General features: G+C 35.7%; 1 protein-coding gene across 2 annotated transcripts in view; it reads left to right on the top strand.

Annotated features, from left to right (window-relative positions):
• The window catches only part of LOC132092163 (ATPase family AAA domain-containing protein 2B-like), a 103,269-nt gene that overhangs the window by 54,116 nt on the left and 26,228 nt on the right, over positions 1 to 22,925 (top strand). For both annotated transcript variants that reach the window (XM_059498268.1, XM_059498267.1), the window contains exon 24: positions 2,444 to 2,563. In XM_059498268.1, coding sequence (XP_059354251.1) covers positions 2,444 to 2,563 — 120 coding nt within the window. The remainder of the gene's footprint in view (positions 1 to 2,443; positions 2,564 to 22,925) is intronic.

The raw sequence follows: 22,925 nt of genomic DNA, 5'->3' as shown, positions 1-22,925 counted from the left end.
GGTATCATTTAGAATAGTATGCAAATAGGGATTTAGCCCTAGATTTTAGCATGCATGCCGGCACCTTGTTTAACACCCATCAGCACTAACATTAGTATTAGGGGTTTAATCCTCAAAGGCACATAATGTTTCAAAAAGAAAAAACAAAATTCCAGGAAAAAAAGAGAATTCACATTAAAGGCTATTACAAGGGTCTTGGCAACCAGCACCTCCACCACCCTTTAATCAGCAGGGGGCTTTTCTCTCAGAATGATTAACTTCAGATTCCTGGAGTTCGATCATTTTGTGTCTGCTGTAACGCAAATCTCGCACGGTCCTCTTCTGGGTCACCCCTCGGTTCCTTTTCATTTTGCGCTGGTTCAGTCGAATGAATACGGAAGGGTAAAAAATGACCTGCTCTAGAGAAGTGCTGCTGAATATTTTATGTGGTGCAGTGGAGAAGTTATGGCTATCGGTATTGTGGTGTGTAACTTTGAAGCAGGGCTGCATATGAATTAAAGACCACCATGAAATTGCTTAATGAGGAAATATTTTTGTGTGTATTGATGTATTTCCTATTAAAACAGGATATTGAAATTGGACTTGTACCTTTTTATTTTCATTTTCTTTCATTTTATTATATATATATATATATATATATATAATATATATATATATATATATATATATATATAATATATATTAAAAAAAGCCATGAGCATGATTTACTACTAAATATTGCTAGTTAAACAGGTGGTATCAACGGGGCTGGGCATTATCAATCTAGTGTGCATTTTATTGGACAAAATGAACAAACAGGATGAGTCATCAACATTTTCGTTCAATTTTCCCAGTGAATTTTGTCTTTTATTTTTTCGAGTACTAGCATATAGATTACTCTTAAAGCTAACAGAATTGGTGTGAAAGCCACAAAACTTGATTTAATGGGTTCTCAACAGTGTCTTAAAGCCCACTATCAAGTCTTTGATTTTCTGATCCCAGCTTGAACTCATTCTATGTTAGTCTATGGGACTTTCTTCTTTTTTTGCATCTGCTAGGCGAGAATATGATTTCTTGGAACATGATGATGATCCCCTTGCGAGCGACCATCTTCTAAAATCTCCTCTGAAGGCAGACACATATTTTCATATATAAAGAGCCATTTATATTGTCTTGAGGAAAAAGTGTAATACTATAAAGACATCATGTTTTGCAAAATTTAAAATTAAACTAATCAATTAGTAAATACATTTACATTTAATCAATTAGCGGGCACTTCTATTCAAAGCAACGTATAAATGAGGACAATATAAGCAATTAAGACAACAAAAGGGCAAAAAAAGTAAGTGCTGGGGCAAGTCCCAGTTGGTCTAACACTTTACCCATAGCAAAGTTTTCTTTAATAAATTAAAAAAATAAATAAATAGGTAGAATCGAAAGGTGCTAGTATTAATGGGTGTTGACAGAAAGATTTCTTGAAAATGGTTGAAGACACAGCTGCTTGGGTTGAATTTTTTTTATTGGCTTTAATATATTTTGTCAAAGTGAAAAGAAATTATTAAATATTATTTAGAAAATATGTTGTATTAGGAGAATGGTATAATTTTACAATATTCATATTTAGTATTTGTAAATATTTTGAATAAACCTGATTTGTTTTGCACAAATTTTGTAATGTCATTGTCTTTCAATCACTCTAAAAAACACCCTAATAACTATTCTTGAAAGTGTGTACATTGCAAGGAAGAAAGTAAGATGCAGATTTATTCTTCCTTGGCAAACATATTGTCAGATGTGTTCAGATATTTTATTGTAGGGATGTAATGATTCACTCAACTCACGATGCGATACAATTCACAATACTAAATTCACAATACCATTTTCTTGTGTTTTTTTTTTATATAAATATAGTGTCCTTCTATTATTTCTGAGACAAATTCTGCACATTTCTTTGTGAAATTGAAATGTCAGTAACAAAAAATGAATTGAATTGTACAAATAAAAGAAATCTTTTCATATAAACAAACTAAGACTTTGCCTGTGCTCTTTCCCAGCTTGATTTTTCTCAAGAAATATCAGCATGTCCACATTTTCCAGCAGAAAATGTACCTTGTACAGAACATTCATTTGTAACAAAAACAAAATGGTCTGACTTTAGTTTCATGAAATTATTCAACATAAAATATATTAAAGCAGACGGGCTGTATGAGAACCAAATTCACTCTCTGACAGCAGGTGGCGCTTATGGAACAGCAGTGATACAGTATTTTCTTAGTCACTGCTTTAAGCAAAACAGCTATGTCATTATAAACAAAACCCCAATTGTATTGCGATTCGTTTAACATCTCAATTGACTTTAATTGTCAATTTTTTTCAGTGATTTTCGGCCGGCTCAGGGTGCATCATTACCTCCCTTTTTTTCCTCTTCATTCTGGGTGTAACTTATGTTTTCTTGTTCTTCCAGCCTCTCAGACCACACCCCAGCTGCCCGACCCTCCAAGCGCCGCGGCTACCAGGAAGCCCGTGGGAGAGGAAGTGGGATTAAGCAGTTCTCAGGGTGACATGGTGGACAAGCACTGCAGCAGTGAGTACATGCAGAACACAACAGCCAACAACAGTGATTGTTAAGGTCTCTGCTCTCTGTGCGGCAGCTTTTAGACTAGACTTTTTCCAGGTGATCGAACAAGCTGTACTTTGACTTCGAAACGAGACTTGCGATGTCCGACACTTCTGCTAACAGCTCTGTCCATGAAAGGAGTTTTCATGAGGAACGGTGTGATTGTGCAACAGCTTCTTGGTCAACTGCTGCCTGTCTTTCACCTCATTCAGAGCGTAGAAGTATGTAGGTGCTTATAAACCCCTTGCCACTTAAAACAGTTAATAAACTAATAAACTAGTGAAAATAGGGATGGGTGTTATGTGAGATTATTTTTATTGTTATATTTTTTACGATATTCGATATACCGTATTTTCTGGACTATAAGTCGCACTTTTTTCATAGTTTGGCTGGTCCTGCGACTTATAGTCAGGTGCGACTTATTTATCAAAATTAATTTGACATGAACCGAGAGAAATGAACTAAGAGAAATTAACCAATAGAAAACATTACCATCTACAGCCGCAAGAGGGCGCTCTAAGCTGCTCAGTGCTCCTGTAGTCTACACTGAAGACATGGAGCGCCCTCTCGCGGCTGTAGACGGTAATGTTTTCTCTTGGTTCTTGGTTCTAAATAAATGCGACTTAGTGTCCAGTGCGACTTATATATGTTTTTTTCCTCATCATGACGTATTTTTGGACTGATGTGACTTATAGTCCGAAAAATACGGTATATCTCTGTTTGTATCTGCATTTAAATAATAATGAAAAAAAACTGGGGGAGGATAAGGATTTTTTCTTTTTAAGCTGAGAAGAAAAGTCTGTCTACTGTCTGGTATAAGAGAAGCTCTGTGGCATGAAACTATGAGCATTTGCGTACGCATGGTTGTCAGATTGCTTAAAATAAGCAAAACACCAGGAAGAAAATGTAGCTATGTAACAGGGAAGCTCTGATTCTGGGATTTGAACTCTTGATATCTGGCAACCGCACTCATGACAGTTTGCGTAGTAGAGGAGATTAGAGCAGTCCTAACATGTTCTCTCTTTTGGACGTTTGGTGCGTTCTTTTGGTAATGTATGCTTGAATTTGAAATATTCTATATTCACTATATTTTCTAATTTTACATCGTCGTTCAAATTAATCAGATATTATCGTTAATATTGGATATATCGACCAGCCCTAGATATTACTTTTCCTTCCACCCACATTAGATTGATATTAGATCATCAATACAGTATTGTGAGGGGAAACATTTATTTATTTAATTTATTTATACAAAAATAAGACTATTATAATACATGTAAAAAGTAATACATTAGTAATACAGTATTGTGAGAGGAAATTGTATTTATTTATTTGTTTATGGAACTTAATAGATACAAATTAAAATATCAGATTATTTTAATATATATAAAATATAATTTTATGATTTCAAGCTTTATGAAGCAAAAAAAAAACTGTAATATACATTGTTCATTGAACTCCTAATGAATTAGCTTACAGATATGAGTCATTTTTGTGAGTGCAATGTAAAAACTCATCAGTCTTCCAGAAAAAAAAATGCATACCTGAAAACAAAACCTCTCTCCAGTTCTCGTGCTTCAATGTCAAATATAATAGATATTCTTTATTACCTTAATGCAGCTTATTTGTTAACACTGTGGCTTTTATAAGTTCTTAAACAGCTTGTCATCTGTCTGGAACTCTGTTCTGGGCACAGCACAAAAGCTTGTTGTTTAACGAGATTTGCTGCCATCCAACAAGTGTTTCTTTAACTATTACTTTCTCAAGTGATTGGACTTAGAATCACTCAGACGTGCAACAAAATGCTTTAAATTAGAATTTGATCAGTAAGCAAACCCTCATAACACAATACAAGGTTCCTGTGGTCCTGAAAAACCTGCCATGGTGTGACATCCAGGGCTGGAAAAGTCAGAAGATCATTGAACATTCAAACAAACTTCTGTTGTAAATGCATTTTTGTGCTTTGTACATTCTGTTAGAAACAATTTCTTAGATTAGAGATTACTTTTTGTGAGTGCGGTCTCTATAGAACTTCTGGAAGGTTGTGGAAAATCATAGAAATTAATTATCCTTTTTATATACATTTTTTTTTATTATAGTTTTGTGCTTAGTGAAAATAGGCTTATCACATTCATCTCACATCTCTGCTTCAGAAAGGCTTTTACCTGGGCCTCAAAAGAGGTTGTTGTGGAGGAGTGGCTTGTTTAAATCTGTGATGCGGCCATGTTGCCAGATTGAGCTGTAATGCTGTGATTTGCTCAGAGCTGGCATTACCACCCCGGTGTGATAAGCAAGTTCATTCTTGCCGCTCTGCAAGTGTGGACCCATTAGATAAGTCATCGGATGGCAGTTGTGGGATGCTTCCATGTGCACTATGAGATTAATTAGCAACTATCTCAAATACAGTGGATCTGATGGGTATTTTGACCAGCCTTGGGTTGTTTATTTTTATATTGTATTGTGTTTTGGGTGGTAATCTTTTATTCAGGAATCAACTGGGATTTGATGTTACGATATCATTAGATGTCTGGATCATGAAATTAATCATAATGTTGTGTTTACTTAAGTGTGTAGTATCAAATCTGTGTTTTATATTGCAATGTTTTAAAGGCTTTTTAATACTTTATTAAGCAAGGATTGATCGATCAAAAATGTCAGTAAAGACAAATACTGTTAGAAAAAATTATTTGAATTTCTGATTTTGAATTGTGAAATTTAGATTTTTTTTTAAAAAAACGAAGGCTGTTCGTTTTAGAAAAAATTATTTGAATTTCTGTTTTTGAATTGTGAAATTTAGATTTTTTTTAAAAAAACGATTGCTGTTCTTTTGAAGAGTTGAAAATATACATCACATTTTCCACAAAATATTATCCTGCACAACTGTTTTCAACATTGATAAAATAATAAGAAAAGTTTTCTTGAGCAGCAAATCAGATTATTTGAATGATTTCTAAAAGAGTTGTGACACTGAGTAGAGTAATGAGTAATGATGCTGAAAATTCAGCTTTGATCACAGAGATAAATTACATTTTTCTATTTAAATATATTTTAAACAGATATTTTAAATTTTAAAAACATTTTTATACTTAGAGCCTTCTTTAAAAAATAAATAAATTACCAACCAACTTTTGATCAATTTGTAAATATAAATATCTTTTTTTTTTTTTTTTGGAAAGTCATGGAAAATATGTATTCTTATACAATCTTTTTTTTTTTTTTTTTTTTTTTTTTTTATTATATAGTTATACTCAAAGGTTTTGTTTTTTCTTTTTTCTTTAACATAGAAAAAACGAAACATTTAACACTATTCTAAAGTGTTGTAGCACCAAACTGTCCTCTAATTCTCAAATTTGTGTCCTGCACTTCCTCATCCTTCCACAAGATGCTGTATGTCTCTCCCATTATCTGACTGATAGAACTGTACAGTATAACAGCTCAAGGGAAAAGAAACCCAAAGAATGATTACATCCTTGAGAGATGAGAAGGTGGCTGTTAGGTGCAATAAACACCTCAGGATGAGATAGCCATGCTCCTGTCTAAATGTGTTATATTTCTTGCTTCCGAACAGGAGGTGAGGGAGCACAAAACTCAAGCTTTCAGCTCCTAAGAGCTTGTTAAGCATTTCACCTATCTTCCATCTGATTTGCCCAACAACAAACACATAATTTAAAGAAAAGCTTCCTTAAATTAGCCTTATCCCCCAAGTGATTAGTTTTATCTTTGATGCAGTCAAAAAAGCCATTAGTAGTGTTGTTCTCCTTTTATCGGGCTTAATGGTATTTACTGATTCTGGGTTCAGTTGACAATGTGTAGCACAGCATGTGTATATTGTGCTGCAAGTTATTCTTAAATTCAGACTCTTCAATCTAATGCTTTGCAATTGGTACATTTTGATTCTTTGTCCTTGAATCAGACTTTTTTTTTTCTGTGGCGATACTGATTAAATTCTAATTTAATTACCCAAAATACTGTAACACAGTCTGTTTGTTTTCTTTTATTAAAATCAAACAAATATTACCATTCATACTTTACCATGAATTAATAATTTACAATTAAAATAAAGATATTATTGCATTGTAATATAGAATTTATGGGGTAAATATACTTGAAAAATCCTGTCAATTTAAAGTCATTAAACTTAAAGTAACCGACCAAAATAAGCATTTTGTCTCTAATAATCCTCATCTCCTCAAAAAGTGCTATGGCTATTCATTCAATCTGGTTTTGTGAACAATTTAGGGAGAACTTTTAAGTAATATTTTTGGACTATAAGTATATTATGGATAGACAGACAGATTGATTGATTAATTGGTGTGAAATTCTGTATGGCCTGGAAATGTTCTTAACAGACTTTGCGAGATAACACCTTGTGGTATTACTGTGTTCTGGTGTCAAACCATTTATCATGTAATGTTCTTTACTTAAAGGTGCTGTATGCAAGCTTTTGACTCTACTAAAGTATAAAAATACCATAATATGTTTGCAGATATTTAAGAAACATGCCAAGTTATCATACTAGTTTATCAAAAAAAAAAAAAAAAAAAAAAAAACAATGCTGCAGTCAGTTATTCTCCTTTGAAAATGTGCGTTCTGGGCCGGAATGTAGTCTCCGTTTTGATTTGTGAAACACGCCCTCTGCCAGTTTACCCAATTGTATTTAGACACCCTGGGTTGCCAGCTGGCGGAAAACACAGCGTATTTAATTTCATTCATTGTCAAGTGCACTCGTTCCTGTTGGTGTCATCAATCTGGCAACCTGTGTATCTGAGGAGGAGGGACTGGGTGAAAAAAAAAAAACCCTCTCCAATATGTTGAATTTGGACTGCAATACCTAGTTCAGCCACTCTGTGTCATTTCTACATACAGCACCTTGAAAATAATTCAGTTTGTAGACATAAATGCTAATATCCAAAGCAATATGACAGGAGAGATGACTAGTGAACCATCAGATACAGAAGCCTCAGCAGTCTTGTACCAACAATGAAGATCTCAAACAAGAACAAAGAGGGACGTGTTTGTGCTGTGGTCCGCTATTGTCCCGATGATGAGTCAGCCACCTGGCACCAACTCATGGAGATGGCAAAACTAAGCAGTTCTGTCATCAAGGTCTTTTATGGGATTGCAAAGGGATATTTAATCCCCGAGGCTGTCCAGAGCTGCTCACTTTCCTGCTTATCCTCACTGTTATCTGATGCTGAAAGTTGTGAACTACTGCCCATGCTCTAAATCGGTGGCTTTCAACTGGCTTTGGTTCTGGACCCAGAGTTTACTTTGAACCTCAAGTGGCGCTCCAACACATTTCTTTAATTAACCACTGTACATATAATTTATGGTTATGTATTATATAATATTCATTAATAATATAACCCAAAATTATTTACGCATTTACATTTTTTTTTTTCTTGTTTTAGAAATAGCCAGTAATTCGCCATACAAAACATTTTGTGGTTGGCACACCATCTTTGATGTATTCGGAGTCTTATATTCCTGGAACATTTTGAATTGTAATGATTTTTAAGGGTAAGAAGGTTGTCACATAACCTATCCATATTGACATTTGGCTCATTTGTCTGTAGCTTCTGCCCAGTGAGTTTGCTAAGAAATGGGAGGTGTTTTCTCAGGTTGTTTGGGGTAAGACTCACACATATGGAAAACACATTCAGAAAGGGGTGACCGCAGTCCGCCCGATGCTCTTCTGAGCCGGAGAAGTTGAAAATGTGTTTTATCACTTGGATGTCCTGCTATTTGATGAGGTATTGTGTCCTAGTCAGAAGTTTGCCCTTGTGTGGAACTTTTTCAAAGCCTTAAGTGTTGTACTTGTCATGATTATATGTGTTGTTCATAAAGCAAGACAGCACCCCCAACTCCTCCCTTTTTTCTGTCTTGTTGCTTTTCCCTTTTGCAACCATACCCTGAACTACACAATCTGGACTTTGGTGTCTAATCAAACAGATGGTTTTGAAAAAGTGTGTTTTTTTTGTTTTTTTTTTAGCTTGGAAAGGACTCAGTGAGAATTGTAAAAGCTGTTGAACATACTGAACATTTGATACTGGCAGGGAGTAATTTTTAAAGTTCAGAATCAGAGCAGATATAAAAGTTATACTGCAGTGCTTTAAGTTGGTCTTTAACTTTTGCAGATGTCTCACTCTCCCATTTACTTTTCAGATGATTTATATTTTGGAAACATTCTTTTGCATTTAAATACAATATCACTTTTTAAAAGCTCAAATTCATTCAGGGTGTCTGATAATGCACTCTGTTTACTGATGTTCTGTGCATCCTCTGTTTTATTAAATAGTGCATTAAATTCTTTATATTTAAGATATATTTATATTAAAGGTATATATTACTTAAAAATGAAAATTTGATTTACTCATCTCAGGCAATCTAAGATATAAATGAGTTTGTTTCTTCATCGGATCAAATTTGGAGAAATTTAGCATTGCATCACTTGTTCACCAATGGATCCTTTGCAGTGAATGGGTGCCGTCAGAATGAATGTCTAAACAGCTGATTAAAACATCACAGTAATCCACAAGTAATCAATACGATTCTGTCAGTAAATGTCTTGTGAAGCCAAAAGCTGCATGTTTGTAATAAACTCATCATTTCTAACTTGTTAATTGTTGCTTTCGGCTAAAATGAGTCCTCTATTTCTAATTTTGCTTTCTCTAGTGAACTGTTCCTTTAATACCTATAATTTGTAGAATAATAATCCATGAGAGGCTCACTTATATTTACCATGGTACAGCCTATTGATTCACTTCATATTGTGAAGTGCCATTTAATCCTACTGAAAGAGACCAAATATCACAACATTAAAACCTTGTATTACCTTTAACTAGTACATACATGGAGTAAACTAACTCAAGGGTTGCAGGTTGAGTCTACAGTGTGGCTGCAGTAGTAACTGGACTCTTATAAAGTCACTGTGGAATAACTGTGCCCGCGAGTAAAGCACTTAACCCCAGATTGCTCCAGCGGGACTGGCCCTGCAATTAGTGTGCTGGAAGTCGCTTTGCAGTGTTTGCTAAATGGCAAGCAACTAATTTGTGCCCACGGCTGCATTTAACTTCCCTCGTAGAAAATCATTGCTGGGGATAAAAATGTGAAAGAGCGTTTCATATTAAGCTGTCATTGTCTTGTGCACAATTGTGTATTGATTGAAAGAGCATTTGCATTTCATTGTTTGCACAAGGTCTTGCAAGTCTCGTGCAGCGCTTTTTAGGAGTAAATTTCAAATTCCAAAGTTCAAAGTTCAAGTTGTATTAATTAGAACTTGAGTAGAGTGATTAAAGCTGAAATTCTATAATATATTATTATATTATAAAAAGAAAAAAAATTAAATTGTGCAGCTGCTTTCCCCAAATACTGTCATTACCATCATGCAACACTCATTTTAGAGTACAATAAAGCAAGTTTGATCAAAGAACAAGAGTTTAAAATGCCCCTGTTATGCCATTTTATGGTTCCTAATATTGTTTGGATGCAAGGTCAGAAAACACTTTCATTTTCACAAAAAATGCATTTAATATAACCTGATTTTCCAGCGATTCTCAAACGATTAGTTCGAAGCAGTTCAAGGATTTAGTGTCTCTAAACCACCCCTTTCTGTGATCCTGCTCTACTCTGATTGGTCAGATGGCCTAGTCTGTTGTGATTGGTCTACGACATACAGCGGTGTCCGAAACAATATGCCTATTTCAATAGTTCTGTATTTTGAATGCTCTGTAGAAAATATAAACATCTATTATTTATCATACTTGCAGGTTGTGATTCATTGGAGCGCTGGTCCAAGTAAACAGGATACTGGTCCATCTTTCAACAGCAAGCATTTTGTGAATCCCGCGTTGAACTCCCCAAAATTAGAGAAGCAGTCGTCAGTAGAATGATGTGTTTGTGGGCGGGTCAAGTTGTTCACGGCCAGCCAACGTAGAACATAGGCGTGCATTAGGGCTGCACAATAATGACAGAAATCATAATTGTTGATTATTCCCTTGAAATTGTAATTATGATTATTAATTACGATTATCACAATTTACATTGATGTTTATAATGTTGTTTGATGCAACTGCATGCCGTATTTTTATATGAAAATAAACAGGGTGAAAACACTAACTGAAAAACCATTACTGCTTTTCTATAGTATTAAGCCTCAAACGTCAAACACACATCGGATTGGTTTCATCTTTAAATAAAAAGAAAAAGTAAAAATATACTAAAATTATACTAAATATATTATAGTTATACTAAAACTAAAACATGTAGAAAGAAAAAATGTATCTTAAGCAAAATAACATAATTGAACGATTAATTGGCGCATTGAACAATTGTGTAATTGTGGCATCCATAATTGTAATCGCGACTAGAAATTTGATTAATTGTGCATCCCTAACATGCATTATGCAAATGTGTTACCCCATGACGTGTAGTCATCACAGAAGTGGGATTTGAATTACTAACGACTCGTCTAGGCTGTACAGAGTCGATTCTTTATTTTGGGAGGCAATAAATTTATTTATCGTGCACTTTCAGCATTACAAGTTTGCAGATAGTTTACATTCACATACAGCTACATTGCACACTGCATGAAAGGCAATATTGTAAATGGCATAAAAGGGGCACTTTTGTTAAAAAAAATGCCATTTGATTTTTTTATTAGATCATAATTACCAAACCTGTCAATTTTTGGTCTTAAATTGAATCAGTCATGTGCATGTTGAAAAGTTGAATACTGTTATTTAAATCAGTTTTTATTTAATTTATCTGCCTACATTGCCTAATGTAGCTCAGTCATGCCGTGACCTTTTCGTCATATAGTACAGTTAAAAATATTTGAATCTTAATGGCAGTTTCTCTTTTGTACCACTTTGACTCTTTATCATGACTCTTACAACCTTTGTTTTTTCATTCATGCATTAATAAGGACTTCAGACTGTTATTGGGACTAAGACCGTTTGGCATGAGGAGTTAATGTTTGTGATATGCAGCATCTATTGTGGTTGACACAGTTCATCAAATATCTATCTAGTCATTTCTCAGCATGTTTTAAGCCCAAAGATTGTGTTCTTGCAAATTTCCCCTTTGATCATTAGAAAATGAGCAATTTACAGCTGAAAATCGAAAATTGCAGAGCTACGTCAGGGAGCCATCTGATGAATTATGAAATTGTATTAATCTGTCAGGATGATATTGATCCAACTAGGCAACTTGCCACGGTCATTAAACCACAAATAACCTGACACCCTTTAGAGTCGCAGATACCTTCATTGGTGCTATTAAAAGTCAGCTGAGGCTTCATCATGCAGTTCTACTGTGCTATTGGCACAAATATTTTTTGTATCATTTCGAGTTCAGCATACTGTTGCGATTTCTCTCATGCACTGGCTAATTCATTTAGATGAGCAATTTAATGAGCTCGACGGAAAAAAAAAAGATCCCACTACAAAGACAACCTTTAGTTTAAGCAACTCTTCTATTATGATTTGTGCTGCAGCCTATGGCCTGAATAATATATAACTTATATTGCGTTGGGGCGCCCCGCTTTGTCCAGGGAAATCTTGCTGGCCCCAAATAGCGCATGGAGAGTGTCTGTGCTCTCCTTTAGAGTTTAGTTTCTTTCCCTAATATGAACGCTAATGGACTTAATTATGGAGATGGGGTGTCTCAAAGTAAAAGACTTCAGTATTCAGGGCCCTGTAATGATAATTTCAAGCTCCCAGTTTTGTACGTGGGAATCATATCAATTGATTCACTTAGTTTTGAAACTACTTTTAAAATTGGTGAAGTATTTTATGTTATTAAAAATAGTTTATTACCTCTATGAAGAATTTTTCCCTGCCTAACTTAAGTTAATGATTCAGTCAATAAGAATAAGTCATAAAGATGATTATTATGTTTTCCATAAAGAAAAAACTCTTGTCAGCTTTCAGGAGTATACTGGCACGATGACATACAAGTATTGTGTTTTGAAAACCATTATTAATTTCTTTATATGAGTGTTCATGTATATCTTCTAGACAGAAGCTGAGAGGGATGGATTTATTGAAGTTCATTTTCTGGAACTAAACCTTTCCGAGTAACCAATTATTAAACTAGTAAATTAGTCATCTTTGAGTCAAAAACATAACATATGCCCAAGGAATGGCTTTTACTTGTGCAAAATTTGCATTGTGGGCATTAATGCATTGTCTCCTCTAGTCTATAATGGTTTGGAAGGCTGTTATTTGATCTCTGAGTGTTCCGGAGTGATGCGAGAATAGATGTACTTTAGTACCTTTCAGACTGTGTTTTGGTAAAGAATGAACTATTGTTGTTTTCAGGGGTTCTTTGTCATGGATGAGTGTTGTAGATTGCATGAAATGTTTTTCTGAGTGAACTTTTGGATGGTTTGTGAAGCACACTACAATTCTTGTAGTGACATGCAGACAGTTTTCGTTTCTACAGCTGGATGATATCTAGATATCAAAAAAAAAAAAAAGGCTTAAAGCACATTAATTGCACAAGTCTTTTGTGACTTGTAATTGCTTTTTTTTGTTGCGAGTTCTGCCACCTTGTTAGCAGATCTAGTTTCATTGCCAAATGAGGTTTTGGCTCAGTGGGTTTTGTTTTCTGATAGAAGTAACTGTAACTGTACTTTTCTGATAGAAGTAACTGTGGAGTCGTACTGTCTGGCACAGCATCACTGCTGAAAGTTGACGCGTCTTCATGGAAGATGCCAGCAAGTGCAGAGCCCAACTCGACCGCAGCAGAGAAAATGAGGTAAAATTGTTGACCCGCGAGACAAAGTTGTATGCAAGCTATTTTAGAGACAGTTAGCATACCATTCCACTAGCAACATGAGGTCACATCTCAAAAATGTGCATCCAAATGAGCATGGCATAATGTGTGGAACTCCAGCTAAACAGTCACGTCTTGACACTTAATGTTACTTTGCATCTCAATTTAAAAAAAAAATGTCCCTTACGACTGATTTTGTGGTCCAAGGTCACAAATGTAATCAATGAATATTTTAGTGGTATTTTATAAGTTGTTTTGTTTGTTTCAATTTCCAATTTACAGTTTACTATTAGCATTAAACTTTAACTTTTGTAAACATATTTTTTAATTGTCACACATTAGATTTTATTTTTTATGGAACTAAATCTTAGTTATACTGTGAATTTTGGTGTTGTCTTGTATTAAGGCCATCCTTAAAAATATTCTTGTTTGCCGTAACCCGACCGACCCTGTCAATTTAGGACCGAATACATTTTTTATTTTTTTTGCTTTTAGTCCGACCGACTTGCCGATTGTAAATTTGTGTTAAGACCGACCAATTTTTTTTTACTCTTCAAACAACTAATACAAAAGCAATAAAATAATATTAATTATATTTAAGTATTGTAAATATATAAATTTCCTAGGCCTACATACAAACGAAGGCTATCTTCCTTAAAAAAAAACAAAAAAACAAACCTGTGACGTCATCTATGTTTACATGGATGTCACACTATGGCCTGTGCGTTCGCTTCGTCTCATACTCTCATTCACTGTCAGAGTCAACGGTTCGCGCTTGGTAATGATGGCTGCGGCTGCAGTAAACTAAATGTTCGCGGTCACTGTTCAAAGTCATATGGGTTCTGGCACCATAATACATCTAAAAAATGCATTAAAACAGCTCGACACCGCTTTAACTTGGTACAAAGTTCTAGAAAAACTGTGCCCAGATCTTTTCCCATCCCTTCTCCCGTCTAGTCTAAAACCGTGTCCGTGTCGACTGTCACTTTATGTTCGAAAATCTATTGCACGAATCGATTGGACCAACCAACACGAAAACGAAAATAGGAAATTGATTTTAACGACCTACTCTTTTTACAACAGAAATGTGAATTCTGCCGGTATTCAGACAGTCTCATGCATACAGATACAGATTTGGGCTAGAAGCACCTATGGCTGTCAAAATTATTAATTATTATTATTATACTTTTTTTTTAATTATAAAAAAATTAGCAAAGTAAAGAAAATATACATAAAGATCCCTTTTGTTGAAATTATCAGAACATTTTTAACACTAAGACATTAACGTTGATCTTTGTAGCGTTTTATAGTATTTTATTGCTGTTAGTGTTTGTTATACTTTGGTCAGTCTTGGGGCTGTTTTAAATGTGCTTCATATAAAACGAACTAGAACTAAATTCACAGTGCTACTTGTAATGCATTTGTTCAGTCATTTTTAATTAACTACATTTTTAACATAGGCCCTATAACTGTGAATATTCTCACTCTCCCTGAATGATCATCTTCAGTTTGGTATCATGAAAACAGTCTGCTAGTCTGGATCCAGTTATTTATAGAGTCCGATTGTGGTCGTTGATCTCAGACAGGTAAAACATGCACTGCACAGCTGACCTTTGATTGATTCATCCACGCTGAATGATTTAGACTGCTACACTGAATATTTCACCTGTTCTTCTTTATTGAATTGGTCATTTTTCATTTCCTCTAGCAGGCTAAGACAAAAACGCTCCTTAAGAGAGCGTTGGATCCAACCTGACCCCACAATTGCAATGGTTTTGATGTTTAATTCATAAATCCCACCCATAAAAATTTCAGCTGGATCTGAAATCCTGAGCAGCGGATCTGATCCGTTGACATTAAATAGGTGAACCAACAGAGGTTCTGCTCACTGTTTAAGTCCTTTGTTGATTTTACGGCCCAAGATAATGTAAGCCCCTGTTGGATGTAATCACACCTGACCGCTTTTGAGCTCATGAGTAAAGTTGAGCTTTTAAACTGGCAGTTTCCCAAATCTGTCGTCCAAGAAAAGTTTAGCCATCCTGGTGTCCAACTTTCGGCCATTACCTATGGTTTCTTCCGTCATATTGCATTTGTTTACCTTCACTTTCTGTGGATTTTTTTCTCTAAAGAGCACAGGGGAAAATTTCAAAGCCTCATCATTCAGAGCAGATGCTGCGTCTCTCGCTCTCAATGTTCTCATTCCCTGGGCTTCAGGTAATCACAATCCCAGCTTGGTATTAATCCGATGGTGTCCATTAAAAGTAAGCTCTTTAGATGATGTGCCCGGTCTATCATGCGGTTCTACATAAACCTCACCGTGGAATCTAAGCATCCGGCACAGCGGTTGGTGGCGAACTCCAGCAGGCCGGCCAAGTGATTACGATATATATCTGAAGTCGAAACTCTGATGGAAATCTGATCAAAGTGGAAGTGGCTTCCTTCCTTATCGCCAAAAGAGCAAGTCCAATAAATAAACACTTTTCCTGGTAGGCCACTGGCCAACTGTTCCACGTCAAAATTGGTTGGTAAAGATAGAGAAGAGACTAACTGTAGAGCGCAGCAGTCGAATTCTGGAAGTAAAAATCCCCTTCATTCTCTCCATAGGGGAATTGATTTTTAACAATTTATAAACCTTTAAAAACAGATATAGTGTGAACTAAGAGGTGTTAATCGATGGATTATGCTTTTGCTGAAGCCATCAGCTGGCATATATTATTAAACTTTTTTTTTAATAATCATGTTTAGCCCCATAATTCCTGGTGAAAACTACATTACACATGATTCTGCAAATAAATCCAATTAGAGTGTCGACACAAAAACCCATAGACCGCTTTAGTGCCTGTCTACTCTTTTATGCTCTGAAAATTTCTCTGTATAATGTATATTTTTCTACAAATGTAAAATATATTGTTTCTACATGCATAACAACACCCTGCATCCTATTTGCAGAATGAAATCTGATAACCATTTGTAAGGTGAAGAACTCTGAAAATGCCATAAAAACATAATCCATAGTTAAACTATCAGTTAAACTTTTTAACTTTTCAGTTAAACTTTTGACATTTTTTTGACTGATTTTGATATATATATATACAGTACAGACCAAAAGTTTGGACACACCTTCTCATTCAAAGAGTTTTCTTTATTTTCATGACTATGAAAATTGTAGAGTCACACTGAAGGCATCAAGGGCTATTTGACCAAGAAGGAGAGTGATGGGGTGCTGCGCCAGATGACCTGGCCTCCACAGTCACCGGACCTGATCCCAATCGAGATGGTTTAGGGCTGAGCTGGACCGCAGACAGAAGGCAAAAGGGCCAACAAGTGCTAAGCATCTCTCGGGGAACTCCTTCAAGACTGTTGGAAGACCATTTCAGGTGACTACCTCTTAAAGCTCATCAAGAGAATGCCAAGAGTGTGCAAAGCAGTAATCAAAGCAAAAGGTGGCTACTTTGAAGAACCTAGAATATGACATATTTTCAGTTGTTTCAAACTTTTTTGTTATGTATATAATTCCATATATAATTCCACATGTTAATTCATAGTTTTGATGCTTTAAGTGTGAATCTACAATTTTCATAGTCATGAAAATAAAGAAAACTCTCTTTGAATGAGAAGGTGTGTCCAAACTTTTGGTCTGTACTGTATGTACATATATACATACATATAATATGATTTACAGTGCTCTGCATTGTAGTTCTTTCCCTCATTAAAGCCATTATGTACATTGTCTTTTACCTATGTATTTTTATTAGTGGTGGCCCGTTATCGGCGTTAACGTGCTGCGTTAACGTGAGACTCTTATCGGGCGATTAAAAAAAAATATCACCGTTAATCTATTCTCAAAGTTGGGTTGGGAGCTGGGTCTATACTAAGCAAGCTATGATGACTTTCACCTTGATATTTTATATAACCGACTGGCTGAGGCCAGCCTAAAAAGATGCTCAGGACAGTTGACGGGCCACTGCTGCGCATCGTCACGAAAGCTTATCTTATGTATTTAAGCCTTACCGCTTGTCGATTTAAACATTAAAGCATCCAAAAACAAGACACGGAAAAGCTGAACAGAGCTGGTTACTCGCGTGCTGTGTTCAGTGCGCACGAGAGAGAGAGCCGCGTTTCACGGAAAGCGACACTGAACCGAAGTTCTCCTCGAAGTCCCTCCTGCACCTGAACGAACAAATACAAATTGCAGTTTGAACAAACAAAAAGATGTGAAAGAGCCCAAATCAGTACTCGCGGTGTTCTGGTGTTCAGGGCTCACGCAGAGAAAGGTGTCTCAAAACATTTGAACATCAAATTTGCTTATTTGTGCTCTTGTGCCGACAGAAACATACAAAATATGTCAAAATATACACCTTGGAAATTATGCTTGAAAAAACTGTCAGTTATTTCTTAAGTGAAAGTAAACAGTTGAGGAAAAAAATGGGATGTGTATTATATTGGATGCGTTCATCGTCTCTTAAAGTGACCGCGCCTAATTTAGCTACTGGCTGCTGTAATGTTAATCCAAGAAAATCAAAATGAAAATCACTCACTGCTCTTGACTGAATTACTTTGCAGTTTTATATATATATATATATATATATATATATATATATATCGCAAAACTGTAATAATGTGAGAAATGTTGAAGGTGTCTGAATAAATGTAGGTTTGATTGTATATTTCATTTTTACATTGAAGACTATCCAGTGCTATTTTACATTTAATTATTTGGTTTCTTTACCTTGACACCTACAAACTTGAAAAAACTTAAACATTGTGTAAATAGCACAAATAAATAAAAATAAACGAACATACAAATTAAACAATTTCAAACAGGGCCCTCTGGTACAACCTTCACCGGGGCCCCGCTGACCCCAAATATTTTTTTGTTTGTAATGTTGTAATTCACCTCTTAGTCTTCAAGAAGACTTCTTTAGAAAACCCTTTGGGATAAATGAATGGGCAAACATAATTTCAGAAGCCGTTGCAGAAGTGGACGGACACTGATTCACACTATATGCTTTACAAAATCTGAAAAGCTTCCATTGAGAGCTGCTTTTTCCTCACCGTTTGGCTTGGCAGGCGCCACATTGATAAAGTGCCAAAAAGCTCCCTCATCATTTTGACTCTCGTCCAGTTCTGAGGGATGGATTGACCTTTGCTGTCATGACACCGGCGCTTGCTGTACCTTCAGGCTAAGCAGGCAGCCTGCTATAACATGGGTGATCTCATTTCCTGCTCAAGAGCCAATGAGTCATCCGCTAGTGAGGCAGATAGGCGTTTCATCCATAAGAGATGCAGCTCTTCTTTGTAAAGTGGTTTGAAGATTGTACCTATTTTTGGCAGGCCTGTATTTCAAAGCTGTCACAATCAAATGTGCGCATCCAAATATAGTGCTCTGCTCATCCGTGGGCATTTCCTGGAAAATAACTCCGGCGACGCTGTGGCATGCTAGGACGCTCGCGGTGGAGATTAATTACCCCTGGCATGCCCGTGTGTTCATCCTCACAGTGGGCAAAGGAAGCTTTTGACTCATCTACTTCATTTCCACAGGCAGAGACTGAATCATTGATAGATCCGCAGGCCTCATTAAGCACCCACACTGCATGACAAAGGCCAGAGTGACTAGCTGTGTCCTTTCACAAGCTAAGTCTTTCTCATTCTCACGTCGTTTTCTCTAACCTCTTGATTTCTCACCTTACACCTGACGTATCGTGCTAATGGGTATTATTATAAACCATCACCTCTGTATCAAAATATAGGGAACAGTCTACATAGACGGCTGTATTCTCACACTGTGTCTTAACCAGCTGCAACGTAGTAAGTTTCCAGCAACAAAGCAGTTTGTCCACATCAGACACTATATGGCTATGTGACAAAATCAATCAACTATCACAGCCAATCAGAAAAGATTGTGGGAGGGATCTTTCTGCAAGCACATTGCATTTGAAAAAAAAGTGGATATATAATCTAATGCTTAAACATTTATTAATATTAAACCGTTTTGACGGTTTATTTATTTTTTGTTTTTGTTAGCATTTATTTAGGTTTTGTTTTACTTCATTATGGGGTTGCCTTCTGTTTAGAATGCATGTGATTTATTTATTTAGCCAAATAATTTAGCCGAAATAAGTTATTGTGTCTTAGAAGGCAGCAACATTTAACTAGGCTAACTATATTTGGAACAGAGAAATTGTTTCTTCAGTCAAAAACTGACTCATAATATATTCACTTTGCAATTTAGTTTATTTTTTTATTAGTCAAGATTTAAAGTTTTAAAAGTTTCCAAGGTCAGTTAAATACATTTAATTTCCACTATATTTAGTATTCAGAACTTTGGGTTGCTTAAGCCTTCCGTAACACTTGCACATTATAAAATAATCCATGTCAAGTGTTTTTAGGAAGTACAAGCTCTTACCACTAGGTCAAACCTGCTTTTTGTCGTTTTTGTACTTGAACTATTAGAGGCAGTATTTGAAATCAATAGCTTTGTTTAGCTTTATAATTTTGCCTCAGACAGGTTTGCACTGGCAAATGGATATGTCCTTGGCTGAATAATAGTCCTAGTCAAACTCGGACTCAGTGCGTTCTGGCAGGTGTCCTGGAGCAGGAGCGTGAGCCGTTCTCCTTCGTTCTCCTCTGTTGAGCTCATTTACCTGAGATCCGATTTACACAGCTTTTTCTTGCTCGCTATTAAACGTTTAATAACATTCACAGCGTGTCACACCTACACAGCTATGCAGGAATTTTAAGTAACTCTAGGAATTAGTGTCATTGTAAGGCCACATGTTCTGCAATGAACTATTGGAATAATGAGCTGCTCCAGCGGAAAAATTTACCTTCCTGGATTTAAAGGAGCCATATTGAGCTTTTTGCAGCACTATATTTTATTCCCAGAAGTCCACTTATTATGTTAGTCAAGGTTATTGCAGCAAAAATATATCCACACCATGTCCAGAAGAAAAATCACTAGGTACATCCCAATTTGTGTACTTGTGGACTATTCTATGTTGTTGTTTTTTTTTTTTTTTTGTATAGATAGATGCGAGTAGTGTTGAAATCACTGAAAATTCCCTCGAAAAATGCACTTCAAAAAAAAAAAAATTTAAGTTAAGTTATGCAGTAATGTAGTAATTACTCTACTAGTAGAGATTTACTGCTGATTACAGAGCCAGCATTACTGACAAGATGTGCATTAAATATTGGGCGATATTTATTGTGCATCCCTAGTAATTACATTAAATTTACTGTGCATATAAATGGAGTTGTATTTTATAATGGTGCATTGCATATACAATTGCACTGGAATTAATAGAATTATGTGCATTTTCATATACAGATTTCTCATTCAGTAATTAATCATTTGAAACCTACTGTTAATATTTAACAATAAATGTTGTTTTGATCAAATTGCTGTCTTTATTTGTTGCCCTGCTTTTTATTGTCAGGTTATTTAAAGTTAAATGAACAACATTTTATCACTCACTTGCTATTAAAATGCAAGTCTATTTATTTTGTTTTAAAAATTGTAAAATGTAGGATTGCTATGTATATTCATGTCATATTGGTTAGGCCTGGAATTTTCATTTTATTTTATTTTTTAATTCTGATATATTAGTTTGAGTTGTTTTTACAATTTAAGATTCAGATTAGGATATAGAATATAGATTAACAATCCAGATTAAAATATTGTAAAATTTTTATTTAACTTTTTTTTCTTTTAAAGTAGTATACATTTATACAGGTCCTTCTCAAAAAAATTGCATATTGTGATAGTTCATTATTTTCCATAATGTAATGATAAAAATTAAACTTTCATATATTTTAGATTCATTGCACACCAACTGAAATATTTCAGGTCTTTTATTGTTTTAATACTGATGATTTTGGCATACAGCTCATGAAAACCCAAAATTCCTATCTCAAAAAATTAGCATATCATGAAAAGGTTCTCTAAACAAGCTATTAACCTAATCATCTGAATCAACTAATTAACTCTAAACACCTGCAAAAGATTCCTGAGGCTTTTAAAAACTCCCAGCCTGGTTCATTACTCAAAACTGCAATCATGGGTAAGACTGCTGTCCAGAAGGCCATCATTGACACCCTCAAGCGAGAGGGTAAGACACAGAAAGAAATTTCTGAACAAATAGGCTGTTCCCAGAGTGCTGTATCAAGGCACCTCAGTGGGAAGTCTGTGGGAAGGAAAAAGTGTGGCAAAAAACACTGCACAACGAGAAGAGGTGACCGGACCCTGAGGAAGATTGTGGAGAAGGACCGATTCCAGACCTTGGGGGACCTGTGGAAGCAGTGGACTGAGTCTGGAGTAGAAACATCCAGAGCCACCTTGCACAGGCGTGTGCAGGAAATGGGCTACAGGTGCCGCATTCCCCAGGTCAAGCCACTTTTGAACCAGAAACAGCGGCAGAAGCGCCTGACCTGGGCTACAGAGAAGCAGCACTGGACTTTTGGACAAATTATGCATGTCATTCGGAAATCAAGGTGCCAGAGTCTGGAGGAAGACTGGGGAGAAGGAAATGCCAAAATACCTGAAGTCCAGTGTCAAGTACCCACAGTCAGTGATGGTCTGGGGTGCCATGTCAGCTGCTGGTGTTGGTCCACTGTGTTTTATCAAGGGCAGGGTCAATGCAGCTAGCTATCAGGAGATTTTGGAGCACTTCATGCTTCCACCTGCTGAAAACCTTTATGTAGATGATTTCATTTTTCAGCACGACCTGGCACCTGCTCACAGTGCCAAAACCACTGGTAAATGGTTTACTGACCATGGTATTACTGTGCTCAATTGGCCTGCCAAATCTCCTGACCTGAACCCCATAGAGAATCTGTGGGATATTGTGAAGAGAAAGTTGAGAGACGCAAGACCCAACACTCTGGATGAGCTTAAGGCCGCTATCGAAGCATCCTGGGCCTCCATAACACCTCAGCAGTGCCACAGGCTGATTGCCTCCATGCCACGCCGCATTGAAGCAGTTATTTCTGCAAAAGGATTCCCGACCAAGTATTGAGTGCATAACTGAACATAATTATTTGAAGGTTGACTTTTTTTGTATTAAAAACACTTTTCTTTTATTGGTCGGATGAAATATGCTAATTTTTTGAGATAGGAATTTTGGGTTTTCATGAGCTATATGCCAAAATCATCAGTATTAAAACAATAAAAGACCTGAAATATTTCAGTTGGTGTGCAATGAATCTAAAATATATGAAAGTTTAATTTTTATCATTACATTATGGAAAATAATGAACTTTATCACAATATGCTAATTTTTTGAGAAGGACCTGTATTTGTATATTATAAAAAATAAAAACAAAAAAATAGGTTTTTACTATTGTGAACTGGCATCACATGCACGGAAAATTTGGCTAATTATTAGATAATGAAATTTGTCGTCAATTTATGTTCTTGGCTTCATCAATGAGTGCTTGCAGCCCTATATCTGAGAGGATGTAACGTCGAACACTCTTATTTCTAAAAAAGTTCCTTTTAAATGCTAAGATCTCAGAAGTAATTTTCAACCATTGTTTTTCCTTCAATTAT

This window comes from Carassius carassius, chromosome 18 (genome assembly GCF_963082965.1).
Source record: "Carassius carassius chromosome 18, fCarCar2.1, whole genome shotgun sequence".
Taxonomy (NCBI): Eukaryota; Metazoa; Chordata; class Actinopteri; order Cypriniformes; family Cyprinidae; genus Carassius; species Carassius carassius.
Note: the sequence above shows the minus strand (reverse complement) of the source record. Positions and strands in the feature narration are given on the sequence as shown.